Raw genomic sequence first — 15,147 nt, 5'->3', positions numbered from 1 at the left:
ATACTAGCTTTTGCTGGCTTCTGTGTTCAGTGAAACATACAGGAACCACAGACAATTCAGAAGGCCAAAAACAATTGCTTATTGCATATTGCAAATTAATTCTGTGCTGATTAGAATTAGATTTGGTGTTTTTAAGGCAATGACAAATACAATTTTTCACCAGTTAGGTCAAGGAGTTTGAGATGGTTAGACAACATATAGTGTTTGCCTTGTACAATTTACAAAGCATACGGTAGTAAGGCTTTAACAGTGTAACCATTAAAAGATAAAAGCATGCTTCAGATGCAATTTTTGTAGGACAGCAGAAATGACACAAGCTCATTGTCTGATTGGCTCAGCTTGAGCAACATGCTCAGTACAGATGTAAGAGCGATGATTAGGGTGAGTGCCGTCAGCTGTTGAATGTTCTCAGCACAGCTTAATTGGAGCAAATTGAGCCCATTACCACCTCGAGTCCCCCTGCCTCACATGTGTGCACACACACCAATTAGTGTGCCCTAATTTATGGATAGTGACACTGGTGGGAATCGCTTAACTTATTCAATTTTGCCCATGCAAATTTTTATTTGTTTAACTGATTTGTTTGTGTAACCTTTTTTAAAACCTGAAAACACACAGGCAAGTGAAACAAATCACCTAACTAAGATGGTGCAAACTCAAATATCGCTCACAGCTGAAGGCAGACCACTGTTCTTCAGACAGTCAGTATCTATCAGACATAAAATTTTAATCCCGTTTTGGTACTGAAAATGATCATTTGGCAAAATTTTATATATATATATATATATATTGATATATGAAAAGCCAAGCGCAACTCTTAAGTGAGTATTCCAATAATTTGTGTATGATTTGAAATAAAAGTACAAAATATCTAAAATTATGTTCAGTATTAAATATTTTGTAGATTGTTAAAATTGGACTAAATGAACTTGGCTAACTGTCAGTATAATTGAGGTGAGGGCACCAAAATATGGAGTATGTGTGGGAAACACTGTATATAAATGTATGAGCTATGTTGTATATGTGTGTGTTCTCAGTTACTGGAAGTCAGATTGCAGTATGAGCTGAATGACCTAGAGTCACCAGAAGGGGGTGGGTACCAGACGCCAGCTCCTCCCACTCCGAGCACCTCCCCTAGCCCACAGACCTCCGGCCCCCAGACGCACCACTCCACCAGCAGCAACTCATCAGATGGCATAAGAGATAACGTTCCCTGTCTGAAGTAGGCTAATGTATCTTTTTTATTTTGTCTCTTGGTCAAAATACTCTCTCTGATTCCCCATCTCTAGCTATGTTTGTTTTGACTATATCTTTCATTACATTCAGTTGACCTGTTGATGCTCTGCCTAAAGTTGTTCTACTGCAGCTACTGTTGCGAAGTTGGACAGAAGCTTTACAGAATGTCAGAAAGCACATTTGGTCTAATGAGATGATTTTGCTAGAATGGGAAGTGTTCACGTTAAATCACTTTAGTCTTTTTTTAAACTACATAATTTTGAGTTTAATTGAAATTGGGCAGACTGGAAGCGACAGCGACATTAGCCACTATGAATTTGCCACCATGCTGGCATTATCTCGATTACACAACCAAAATACTACACTCGATCTGTCTTAACAGTGTGACCTTTTTATGTGCGTACAAAATAAATAGCATTTGAATTTATACACTTTAAATTTAGATGTTTTAACAGAAACAGCTAAGTTGTCTGCTGCAGTTTATTAGATTGAATAGGATTTTGCCAGCATTCTTCAAAGCTTGTCCAACCTCTCAATGAAAAAAAGAGCACATTTTGGAATGAGGCATACATATATCAGTTATAATCAACTAATCAGCTTCTCTAATGTCTTGTGGCATTGACCACCCCCCTGAAGGTTAATGACTAGTTTTGTGTCTCTCTCTCTCTCTCTCTCTCTGTCTCTGTCCCTCCTTTTTTCTCTTTCTCTCTCAGGGTACGCAATAGTCCCCTGAAGCAGTCTCCAGGTTATCAGGTGGAATTGGTGGTGCAGTTGGTGTGGGTCAGCGGAGAGCCTCCCCAGCAGATCAGCAGCCTCGCCATCAACTCTTCGTATGGCCTGTGAGTCTTTTATGCATCCTTGCACTTCATCTTGCATAAGCTTGAACTGTCTTTTCCATACAGATACTCCTTCTCATAAATCTGCCTGCACTCTTTCCATTAGTCTGTTCCAGAAATAGACTTGTGCTGAGCCTTTTTGAAATTACTGATCTGGAACATCATATCTGTTTCTCATGGCTTGTACATTTTCTTGACATCTGACCTATTTTGAAGTTGAGGTCTGTCTATTTATTACCAGCATGAGTAGTATTCATTTTGCGCAGGCATTTTGCTTTTTATGTAAATTTCTGACTGTTGCACTCCAGAGCCCCCCAGGCAAGAGTAGACTATATAATGCTTACTGTTACATAACATACCTGTATGTAGTACAGGGCTAGGAATACAATGGAAACACATCAAAGGTTATTTAAACAATGGCTATGCATTAAACATTCTAACTGTTTCTATAATTGGCATGCTTGCAGTACTTCTTATTTTAATACTTTGCTTTCAGAATGTGCATGTTCGTAATGCTTTTATAATCTCTTTTAAAATGGAAATGTTGTGGCAATTAGTTTTAGCATAGCTTTTTTTCACTTATCTTTCTACATTCAGTAAATGACCTCTTTCATTCTGTGTTCCATTACGTTGTGTCTTTCTGTGTCTTTTGCGGTATAGGGTGGTGTTTGGCAATACTAATGGCCTGGCAGTGGTAGATTATCTCCAGAAGACCGTTCTTTTGAATCTGAGCACCATGGAGTTGTATGGATCCAATGACCCATATCAGAGGCAACCCCGGTCACCTCGCAAGAGCAGACAACCTTCTGGAGGTGAGACACCTGCTTCACCCCCATAATCACTGGTGAGACTAGAGGGGCCACAAACCAAGAGCCCAGCCAAAGTTATAGAATATAAATATGTAAGTGGTTTTATCATAGTCATGTCTGAATTTTCTACACAAAAGTGAAAGATATAAATATGCCTGTGATATATATCCATGTTGCAGCAGGGCTCAAACAACTGTGTGTGGCATCACAGAATGTGATGTAATGAAGTCGGCAGGCAGGTGCACTGATTACTTGATGTTTCCTGTGTCTGACTGATTGACTGTTCAATTTTAGCAGTGACAGTAAGAAAGAGAAAATGCCTCAATGGAACTTATTGCTGATGCTGAATTGCCAAAGACACTTTCTGTTTAAAACACCAGAGGAAGACAGCTAGTGAAACAATATCGTGACAGCACCAACTGGCACGTCAGTTGAATCTCTCAAATTTATCTATTTGATCCACTTATCCTGAGCATCAAAACAATTTGCAAACAAATTCAGGTGTTTGTCAAGTGAGAATTTTTGTTTTTCATCAAAGACATAGTGGTAGTTTGCATCTACCACAAGCCACGTTTGCAGTTTGGTGATTTTGGGCGCATGGGTGAGATGACAAGCAGTAATTTTTAATTAGCTACCTGATTACCACAATTGAAAATGTATGGATTCAGTTATTGTTGAGAAAACCCTAAACGTGATATTGAAGCATAAATTAAGGCTCTTGGATTTTTTTTTTTTCGGTTATCATGGACACAACGCAGAACATGTCAAAACAAGATCAACTGAGCCAGATTTTCTGATTTGTTACCATGGAGATGGATGAACATGAACAACCAAAGGAAATAAAAATACATAACATTTTCTCTGTTCCTCCATAATGTCAACGACTAAAGTGCCTCTGGCCCAGAAGGGGTTGTAATTCAACAGATGGAAAACAAGAGGATTTCGATCAATAAATGTCATAATCAAGAGGATGATGTCCAAACACAATTGCAGCTTACAGTGGTGTGCAAAAACTAATTTCTGACTATGCTGCCCTTAATTTACACCTGATTTTAAATTGTGTCTTCCAAGCCACACCAAAGGTAAAGGACGTTTATGACTGTGCAGAGGCTGTAAGTGTTTTCAGGGGAAGCACTAGCAGAAACAGATGAGAACTTTTAGAATACCACCACTCCAAACCCACCCAAAAAATACTGCATTCGTTGGAGATCTCAGGCACCTAATTTAGAGGAATAAGTGAGTCCCAAATAAGTCCCAAAATAAGTCCCAAAAATCCACAATGCCTTATTGCTTATGCTTGCTCATTGGCAGATCAGGATACAGCAGACTAACCATGCCATTACATAATGCACTAATGCCGGATATTAAAGGGGCAGGGTCAACCAGATTCAATGCTGACCATCACTCCCTTCTTCTCAGTGTTCTTGATGTTGTTGCCACAGCACTCAATCTCTTTTTAACTCACCCTCTCACTCCTGCTTCTTCAGATGTGGTTTCAAAACTGAAGCTCATAAAGATTATCTCAGAAGCTCAGTGTCTGAAGACAGCTTGTAATTGTTATTGATGCTCAGATTTGCCCACAAGCTTGACTGAAAGGCTTTGCATAGGAAAAATATTTAGAGGAGGGTCATACAAGGTGAGATTTCAGTTAGAGAAGGCTCATTTAGCCAACTAATACATATATATGTATTTTTATCACTAAGCATCTCCTGTTCTTCGTTGCAATTCAGCTCTTTCATGAGATAGTATGTGCAGATAATTCACAGGACTATGGAAACTCATGAGTTCTAAAAAATCAGCAATTTCTTTTTTAAAATAAAATTACACTCAAACTGCTTTGCTGTTTAATCACCTCTCTGCAGACGTGTTGACTGAAACCGAATGGAACCCTGAAACATTTAGAACAAACAATATTTTGTGTTATCATGGTAGGATGAATAACCATGCTGTGCTTTAGGCTGTGGGAATAATGTAACTAGATATAGACCTATATTTTTCTTAATCCAGAGCAACAAGCAGCATCTAACTGATGTTTATTGTAACTCTTTGCTGAATGGTAATAGAAGCAGAGATGGTTAAATAGACTAAAATAAATGCAATGGTTTGAGGAGGGTGAAACAAACTTTATTTTCAGATAGTGAAACCTTGTGAGATTTACATTCATGGCTGGGAGACTGCAGCAAATATAATACCTTTTATCGCTTTATGACAACTAACATATACCTACGGAGATCTTCATATAAGCTTATTCCAGTAAACGCGAGTTGTTATAACTGACTGAGGTGAAATGACATCAGAACATCCAAAGCAGTTGACAACTGACACTTATTGGAATAAGCCTTTATAAAAGTTTATGTAGGTTTTCAGTTGTCATGAAAGGCTTATATAGGTGTCATATAACCTTAGGAATGCTGTCCTTTAGTAAAGTGTTACCACAAGCCTTTACTGAGTTAAAGCGAATGTGTATGAGCAGGGAAAATGCTGAACTATTCGGGTCAGGGGTGCTGTGGGACCAGGGTTTGGAATTACTGTTTTAAGGTATAGTCATACAGCACAGTAAAAAAGACAGCTGCAGCACTCTGCAGTACTGTGTAGTGCCATTGATGCTGCATTGTGACCTCTGCTGGTGGAAGGCAGAACTGCAGCCACTGAGCCCTGAACGCATGCTGCCTTGTAATGAAACTCCGACTGCTGTGACTCACTGACAGATTGCCAGTTGGATTATTCGGCTCAAGAGTGTGTGTGTATGTGTGTGCTGGGGTTAATGAGTGATGTTTAGCAGTGGGCTAGAGTCGCACAGAGTGCTGATTAGAGCAGCTGGGTTTAGCTCCTGTCTGCTCGCCTGCCTCTTAACACAAAGAGCAAAGCTCTGCTACTTCAGCCTGGCCATCAGTCATGAGAGCTCACAGTTCAAATTGTTCCGCATCCGCAATAGCTTGCAAGTGCTTACATTTAGACCAGCTGTAATGGGTCAAAATCATGTGAACATATGGATCATCACAAATATGGAAATTTAAATTGTAGGCATTGCAAATTGTAGGCACTCAAGTACTTCTTGTGATATCGAGAGGGTCTCAAATCAGCCATGCTATATTGTCAAACGTCAGCATAAAAGAACACTAATGTTGCAGCGCAGTGGGTGATACATAATAATTTGCTATACATAGTTGCTTGAATAGGAAGGTGAGACATCAGGTTACCACTTTGCAATAAGACTACCCTTTTTATTATTAGTTATAACACAAATAAAAAATGCAACACTAACCTGATGCTTGCCAAATAATGAGCCCACGTTCATCTATATTGTTAAATCACAAATGTTGCTGGTTACTTACGTTGCCTTCTCCATCAGTCAGCATTAGACCTATCAGCTTTTTTAGATACTCATATTCATCAGATACAACAGGTCACTGTTACCCTTTTCACTTATGTTTTTTAAATGCTAAAGAATGAAATTTAAGGCTCTTTAAAGTTAAACTTTAAAGTTTCTGAACATTACAAAATTACTAAATTAATTTTAAACCATTCATAAAGCGTTTATAGGAGTAGGCCTATTGTAAAGCGGTACGAAAATCAGATTTACCCAGTTTTCTTCTTAATAGAAATTAAGAGTGGGAATCTCTAGGCACATCACAGTTAATTTGATTTTGATTCAGGGTACCAAGATGTGATTATAAAAGCGATTCACGATGCATCGTGATGCATCTCGTTTTTAGATTTCTATAGCCTACATTATGATTTTTTCAAGTAACACTACTTACTACTAACTTCTTTAACAAGTAGTGTTTGCTTTGTTGAATTTGAAAGTAGCCTTCACTCCACAAACTTGTAAAGTCTATAGACTTGTTTCAGCATCTAATAGGTTAAAACTAAAATCTGAAAAAAAACGAAAAAGTGGAACTCCTTAATTTTTCTTCGGAAATGTTAGGTGCTGATGAAATATTTAATTTCATCAAAACTTAGACTGCAGTTGAGTACCCCTGCCACGGCTAGATAGTACACTAAAACAGATGTCAAAACATAACATGGCACAATCTCCTCTGGAAGTATAGGAACAGCAAGGCTAATTTTCTTGTTTGGCTACACGGTGAAGACAGTTGGGTTTGAAATAAAAAGATGAATATGAGAAAATAGGTCACAATTTCAGAACTTTAATATCCTGATATTTTCATCTAAATGTGTTGAAAACTTTAAACATGGTACCTTTGGTGAACAAAAGTATGTGAACAGTCTTAAAGTAAATGAAAGTAAATAACACTTAACATTTGGTTGTTGGTGATGTTGGTATTGTTGCTTGCAATAACTTCATCAAGCCAGTGGCATTCTTCTTTTGTGATGATTTTCTGGGCTTTTACTGAAGCTTCTTCCAGTTGTTGTTTGCTTTGGGGGGGTTTTCCCTTCAGTCTCCACTTCAGGAGGTAAAATGCATTCTTAATTGGGGTAAGGTCTGGTGATTCACCTGGCCAGTCCAAAACCACTTTTTTCCCCTGATGAAGTCCTGTTGTTTTGTTGGCAGTGTGTTTTGGGCCATTATCTTGCTGCATGATGTTCCTCGTAGTGTTGTGAGTTCATATATTTTGAATAATAAGCAGATAATTTCTCCACACTTTGGCCTTTCCATCACTTTTGTAGAGGTTAATCTTGATCTCATCAGTCCATAAAACTGTTCCAGAACTTTTGTGACTCATCTCTTTGAATTCCAGTCTGGCCTTCCAATTCCTGCTGCTGATGAGTGGTTTGCCTCTTGTGGTATGTCTTCTATATTTTTGCTCTCAAAGTCTTCTTCAAATGGTGGATTGTGATACCTTCACCCCTGTTCTGTGGAGGTTGTTGGTGATGTCACTGACTGTTGTTTTGGGTTTTTTCACACCTCTCACAATGTTTCCATCATCAACTGTTGTTGTTTTCCTTGGCCAACCAACCTATTTGATGACTGGTTTTTGATACACCCGGGGTTTATATCTTTTTAAGGACCTTCCAGATGGTTGTATTGGTCATGCAAAGTGCTTGTGCAGCCCTCAGTTCTCAGCTTCAGAATGGCTTGCTTTTCTGCCATTGACAGCTCTTTGGTTGGTTGTTAGTTTATACTTTTTAACAACAGATGCAGACTTTGCAGGTGAAAGCCAGGAGCTAGACATCCAGAGCTATTAATTGTTTAAACAGTCAATTTAACAGGGCACACCTGGGCACTTGGTCAGTCACTTGGTTAAAAATTTTTGCTCATTTGAAAAATGGGTGGGTTCAAACAAAATGTGCCATGTTCTAAGTTGTTTAACATATCTAGGTGTAAATAACTGGAAATAAAAGCTGAAATTCTGATCTATCTTTTCATATTCATCTTTTGATATTGAACCCAAATGTCTTCAGATTCTAGCAAAAAACAAAAGAACTGGCCTTGCTGCTTCAATACTTTCAGTGGAGACTATTGCAGACAGTGGTGTCTATTGCAGTCATCCATAAGGTTTTTGAATTGTACAATTTTTTTGTTGTTTAAATATAAAAAAAAAACATGCATATATAGCAGCAAAGCAATATCATGCACATTTTGGGGATTTGGTGACCTCCCTGGTGAAAGTATATAGTTGCATACAATGTATGGAAGAACATTTTGTAATGACGGTTGTACTTCAAACTCACACAAGCAGATGAATCTGACTTTTGCAGGTGCATTGAAAAAGTATTTGAAGAGAACCTCAGTAAAAACTTGGTGAAGGGTTTGTCTTCTGAAGATGGGAGTGAATTATCTGTTATTATTGTCACCATCATCAGTATAATGTTGATTTTGCATCTGAAATATTGAGCCAGACCTTCTTTTTGTGCCTACACATGTGACGTTAATACATTAAGACATATGACGTGGTCTGGAAAACTCCTGCCAAATCTGTCCCTGCATGTGTCGTAAATGTGTAAATCCTTTTTATATCATAAACAAAAAAATAGCAACTGCACATTTTACAGCTTAAATAAAAAATTCTGGTATCCCAAAATAATTCTACGAAGAACTGGCCTGAGCCCTGAATCTTTACATACCCAGTTAATGCCCCTGCGTCTTTAGTTTTGCACTGGAGCATTGAGGCTAATTTAGTTAATAAGTAATGGAAGCCAATGCTCAACCAATTAGCGTTGTTCAAACTACATGGCTAAATCATCAAACTCTTGCCTGAAACCACATCATGTTTTTAAGTTATTATAATTAGACATGTGTGTGAAAATTTTGTTGCAATGCTAATTGGTGAGACACTTTTATTACTTTTTAGCTACAATTATTATTTACCATGAGAGGAGACTACATCAGCATGCCACATCTAAAGGTTACCTCTAAACCCATATTAAAACTGTGTTTCTGCCTGCATAGGGCTGTGTGACATCAACGAGGGCTCGGCCACGTCGGAGGACCGCTGCAAATCCCCCACCTCAGGTAATTTGTCCTTCAGTGCATGCCGCCGGTCATCCAGCAAGCCTATATCTGACAGACCGTTCTAACACATCCCTTGCCTCCATTAGAAAACCTAATTTGATTCATTTTTTTTCAAAATAATACTCTTTATAGCAGAATGTGTATTTAACCCATTCTTTTTGGAGTACTTGTTTTTTGACACATTTAAAGCCTTTCCTCTTTTATTTTAAGGGTCAGATTTCAGTACGCAGACTAAGACATCAGATGGAATGTACTATATTATGTATTTGCCATGTTATTATTTCAGGCAGAGTTAAGTACTTTGTCCGTCCTTGAAAGGCTTAGACTGATTAATTAAATGATTAATCCTTGTTTCAAAAAGTGACTTTGGTAGTTTTGGGAAGGTGCTTTCTGTGACATGAAATCCCGATCCCTGTGCTTACCTCTGTGGTGGTAGTGCGATTGCCAACTAACAACAAAGATGACATATTCTAAGAGCATGTAAAACACATGTAGATGTTTATCACTTTTCTTTGTTTAAGTTGGGAGATTTTAGCCTAATTTCATTGTCCTTTTTGAGTCTTTGCACATACAAAAGCGCAAGTCTAATATAATTTATCTTTCCTCATAGTTTGCTGCACATTACTACAGGTATACATGAATTCAGGCTAAATGGACTGATTAGCGTTTATACTAGAGTGTTGAATTTGTTTCATTTAGCATTGTGGTAAAGCACATGTATACAAAATCCACATCCAACTTGAATGACATTGGTGTGTTCTGTATAGCGTATATGAAGTCTACTGGAATGAGGTAGTGTTTAGTAAGATTGATGTGACATCACACCGGTATTTCATGGTTTTGTTTTTGCGTGGTTAAGCATGCTGTGGATTTATAGAATTGCATACAGTCGTTCTAGTATTAAAATTTCAGATGACTCTTTGGGGAAGCAAAGAAGCAGCAGTTTGTTAGCTCCTGTAATTGCATTTTAATTGGCTAGCGTACAGTTTTCTCCAGGAAAAGGCATCTTAAGTCTTAGTTTACGTGACAGCAAAAGCTTGTAAATGCACTGTACTGTACAGGGCCATAAAATGAGAGCTCATTTCCTCAGCTTTTAAATCTGAGAGCTTTAAAACAAACAGACTGTGCAACCGAGTGTTGGTAACCAAACAACATTGTTCAGCAAGGCTGTGCAAACCTTCTGGTTATATTCAGCGTTCATGTGCTGAAAATGATTCTAACCCATTTCCAGGAAACTCTTTTTCAGGCTAAGCCGTGTGGGTGCGATCAAGTCTTACCCTCAGGCACAAACATTTTTCAATTTAGTAACTTTTGTACCCTTTATCCAAAGTACAGTAAGTAATTGGCTCTTTTGGTTTAAGCCCTTGCTCGGAAAATAAAGATTACAAGCATTAGCTACTTTGAAAATTGAAAGAAAGGGTTTTTTTCTGTTTCAGTGGCGCAGCATTTTGTACATTTGTTACATTGACGCATGGGGTGGAAAAATCGAGGAGACTTGGGAAGCAGATAAAAAGACAGCCTAATAACCTCATTCAATAAACAGCATGACTTTCACACTGGGAGTCTAGGGAGGACTTAAAATAGAGATATAAGATTTGTGCCAAAATGTCAGAACAGAAAAACAATGAATTTCCAAAGTGACTTAACCTTCAGTCAATGCAAAGACCCACGGCTATTCTCCTAACAAGTGGTTTGATTAGGCAGTGATGTGAGGAAAAGGTTCTTGTAATCACTGTGTAAAAGCACCTCCTGCAGCACTCCACCACAGCAAACGCTTTATTTTTTTAAGCCAGACTTTTCCCTGAAAAATTGAATGGGTAAATAAATACCTAGGTAGGCGTGAGTGGGTCTTTTTGACTGAGCTGCACTGCATCATTATTTTGTTCTCAGAAAGAGAGAGAGAGAATGGTTCTAACTGCGGATATGCTTTACTTCCTTCCCCCCGAAAAGTGTTGATGTCTAACCATCAGCAGTTCTACAATGGCGGAGGTAGAGGAGGTAAGATTGGATGGGGAGAGGAATAAGGAGGCTCTACCCTTTTGTGTCCAACCACTGTCTCTGTCTCAAAGTTAGAACAAAACAGAGGGAGCAAAGGCCACAAAAATACCCAGGAAGCAGGAAAGTGTGGATGATTCTAAACGAAATGTCCACTGAAATGTCCACTGCATGCTACATGTATGTAGCACGTGTGTAACATGGTGCTTCTGGCTTGATTTTCCCCATAGCCACTTCATTGGCTGGGTCATAAGACCATCTGTTTGTAATTACAACTTTTAAACCATCTCTTTGTGGACAGCCCTGTATTCTTGTGCTTCGAATCTCAGTGTAGGCATTAGTGAACTGGTTGCTTTGGTTTGTTAATCTGCATATCAAATGCCATAGTATTAAAAAATGAATTCATACTAAATTAGGAGTGTATACTTGCACCTTGCACTAACCTAGGAGTGCTGAACGTGTTTTTTTTTTCCTTCTCAGTTCCCCATTGGGAGATTCTCAGTTGTCAATTCTTTTGAGTTGGATTTCTTTGTAGTTCTTCTACTTTTCCTTGACATTCTGTAGCATTTTCATTAATTGAGGACCAGTGATAAGTTCATGAAAGAGCATAGCTGAGCACAGTTTGATTATCCATGACCACCGTCACTCCCCGGTCTTGTTCTCTTGTTTGGTGCATGCTCATGGCATGGGGTGCTGGGAATGACTGTTGTGTGTCTGATGCAGTTTTATTTTTCATTCCAGGGCATTGTGAGACCCAACGTCCACTACCCGGTTGTGTCTGTCCAGCATGCGGCATTTAATTAAGCAGTTGTTTTGTCTCTGATTCTGAGTGATTCCCGTCGCAGTGTCACCTCTGTCCGTTTGAAGCGTTTGTGTCCCCCCTCTGGATTTTCTTACGGCTGAACCTTTAGCTATGTTGTCACATGTTTTCCCCAAGCATAGAAGTGCATGACTGTTTTGGAAGGTTCTAGAAGGTTTGTAAAGAGGGGTGTTTTTTTTCTTCCAGCAAAGATGTCACGGAAATTAAGCTTGCCTACTGAGCTAAAGCCAGACTTGGGTAAGCTTTGACTTTGTGTTCATACTTCATAGCTTTTTGAAAAATGGGGTTCTACATCATCACATTTGTCTGGAGTCTGGAGAGTCGTCATTTAAGTCTCATCTCAATGACTCAGAAGCTGGTAGCTGCAGTGAAGTGGTGGAGTTTGCCTAATTGAACAGATCAATATCTTGGTGGTGGTAAAAAAAAAAAGTATGAAATGTGTTTCGAGAAACTATTTTCAGCAGTAGTAGCTTGTTCAAAGTCCCAGTTAGCAGGACTTTGGCCAGTTTTTGATGCTTCAACAAGGCCATGGTTTTCTAAAACATACCTATGTCACACTTTCCAGCCTGAACACTGTTTTTGTTCTATGTTCATAGCTCCTTAAGTACAAAAAGGAGCATTCTTAAATTTGTAAGGGTAAAATCCCATATGTAAGGGCTGAGGTCAACTTCAGTCATTTCAGTTCAGCTAATTAATTTGCTACTTCATTAAAATGTAGGCTCACTGAAGTAAAGCCAGTTTCAGACTGTAGTAAAAGGCATGCATCCATAGCATCACAGTCCTATTAGATAATATGCAGGAAAATATATTGGATCACCAACCTGTAATCAAATTGACCTTTTTAACTTTGTTAGTTGATGTGCGTCGTCATATTAAGCAAGAGTCATCATACAATGTCATTTAAAAGCAAAATTTCATCTTCCATCATAATGTAATATCTTTTTCCAGTCTCTAAAAAGTCTTCTGATTTTTCTTTTTTACCTCACCATGCACAAGTAGTTGGGGAAAATAATATTAGCCAGCAATATCATGTTTCAGTTCCCCCTCCTAGCACCCCCCCCCCTTATTTAAGCAAAAACACATCTCGGAGACCCTCCCTGATACTGAGTTTCACTCTGAAATAAGGTACAGAAGAAAAATGTGTTATTATATCTGATTCATTGCCTTGGCAATAGTGCAAATTCTGTTACATTCTGTATATAAGACATAAACACCCTCTCCACAAACTACTCTTGTGTAATAAATCAATGCTAGAAGGATGCAATCAAAACACTGACCACCACAAAGAACACTCAAACATTACAGATGATAAACAGCTGTGCCTGGTCACATCTCACATGAACATTCTGACAGAAATCAAATCTATTTCAAAACCTCTACCCTCATTTTATGCTACTCTGCGTGTGCTTTTCTTTCTGCTCCCTACACTCTTTTGCCTCTGGGGCTAGTTGTGAAATTCTATTATTGGATTGGAGCATGGAGACCCCCCCCTGCACAGGGCTCATCTTTTTTGTTTTACCATATTGTATTTTATATTGAATTTTGTACTACATTACATTTTTCCAACATGTACCTGGGAAACTGGCCCAAGTAAGAATTGCAAAGCAAGCTATGTATTACATATGAGCAATAAAAATCTGCAATATTGAATCTGAAGGTGCTGAACAGAAATTAAATTGACCTCAGGCCTTCTGGGAATCCTATAAAAATTATGATTATTTCATAACCCAGGGCTTTATATGCCGATAGACGTTTTGTATGCCAATTATTGTCACCAATTGTGCTAGCAGACAGAGGTGCTAAACTAATTGAAAGGTTGCAGGAATTTCTTGTAACACTTTTTCACAGCAATGTCTGAAGGCACTGGCAGAGCCTTCAACAGAAAGATAGGTCTTCTGCAGTTACAAAGGAAATATACATTCACAGGCTTTGGGACAAAATTCCCACCCAAAGCCTAAAGTGAAAATCTTTTCAGCAACATCTCAGTCATGTGGTCATCCAGTGCATTCGCCTTTCAAAGAGGAAAACATATCTTCAGTTTGTCAGCAGTGTCACTGTGTCATGATCAAAACATTTTCACGACAGGAGGATGCCATTTATTTGAGTTTTTCTTTCAGCATTTCAACATAAGCAATGCAACAATGACTACTCATTCAGTTTTCTACATAACTGGTCAAACAAAGCAACAGTAATCACTCTTCACCCATGTATCACTATTACAGTGTGTATTTAATGTAGTCAGTTTCGAGTGGGTGCTTTACCTCTTTTTGTTTTCTCCCTACTGTCCTACTCTCTGTATGTCCCCCGCGGGCTGCATTACCCCTAGACAACAGGGACAACTCCTTCAGCCGCTCACGGAGCTCCAGTGTGACCAGCATCGATAAAGAAGCACGCGAGGCCATCACATCATTCTACTTTTGTGAGACGTACACACGTAAGACAGACAGCACCTTGACCCCAGCCCTGTGGGTGGGCACTTCTCTGGGCACTGTCCTCTCCATTTCCCTAAGCATGCCCCCAGCTGGAGAGCAGAGGCTACTGCAGCCAGTCATCGTCTCACCCAGTGGTGAGTCACCCTCAGTGTAGAAGCATGTTACATTGCTGTTCTACGGTTTGGGGAGCCCTAGCTTTTTAAGATCTTTTAAATAATTCAGCATGTTCTCTTTGTTAATTAACAATAACCTAACAAATTAGATAAATAACTCTTTAGGTATTGCTATTATGCTGTGCAAAAACTCTCAAATCTGACAAAATTGCTACTGTGGGAATAATACTGTGCTCCACACATTTTATCCCTTTTTTGTGATCTTGACATACTCTGACATTTTAGGTTTTTAAAAAGATTTTTCAGATTTGTAAACATTACGGTTTTTTGTGTGAAATGTTAACAAAATCATTCAGAGAGAAAACTGATGTGAAGTAGTTTATTATAGAGAAATTGACCAACTCAGATTTCTTTACAGTAGTGGTGAAAGGACTCAGGGGTTGCGATGTATGCAAATGTAGCCATTTTGTATTGTAAAATAATATTCC

The 15,147-nt window shown here is 38.7% G+C and overlaps 1 protein-coding gene across 1 annotated transcript in view; it reads left to right on the top strand.

Annotated features, from left to right (window-relative positions):
- The window catches only part of stxbp5a (syntaxin binding protein 5a (tomosyn)), a 122,099-nt gene that overhangs the window by 99,160 nt on the left and 7,792 nt on the right, over positions 1–15,147 (top strand). Inside the window, exons 16-22 of the mRNA XM_036582305.1 lie at positions 1,038–1,222; positions 1,950–2,075; positions 2,733–2,884; positions 9,237–9,299; positions 11,250–11,297; positions 12,301–12,350; positions 14,398–14,680. Of these exons, the coding sequence (XP_036438198.1) occupies positions 1,038–1,222; positions 1,950–2,075; positions 2,733–2,884; positions 9,237–9,299; positions 11,250–11,297; positions 12,301–12,350; positions 14,398–14,680 (907 nt within the window). The remainder of the gene's footprint in view (positions 1–1,037; positions 1,223–1,949; positions 2,076–2,732; positions 2,885–9,236; positions 9,300–11,249; positions 11,298–12,300; positions 12,351–14,397; positions 14,681–15,147) is intronic.

The sequence above is a fragment of the Colossoma macropomum genome, unplaced genomic scaffold (assembly GCF_904425465.1).
Source record: "Colossoma macropomum unplaced genomic scaffold, Colossoma_macropomum, whole genome shotgun sequence".
Lineage (NCBI taxonomy): Eukaryota > Metazoa > Chordata > Actinopteri > Characiformes > Serrasalmidae > Colossoma > Colossoma macropomum.
This window is presented reverse-complemented; position numbering and strand designations above follow the sequence as displayed.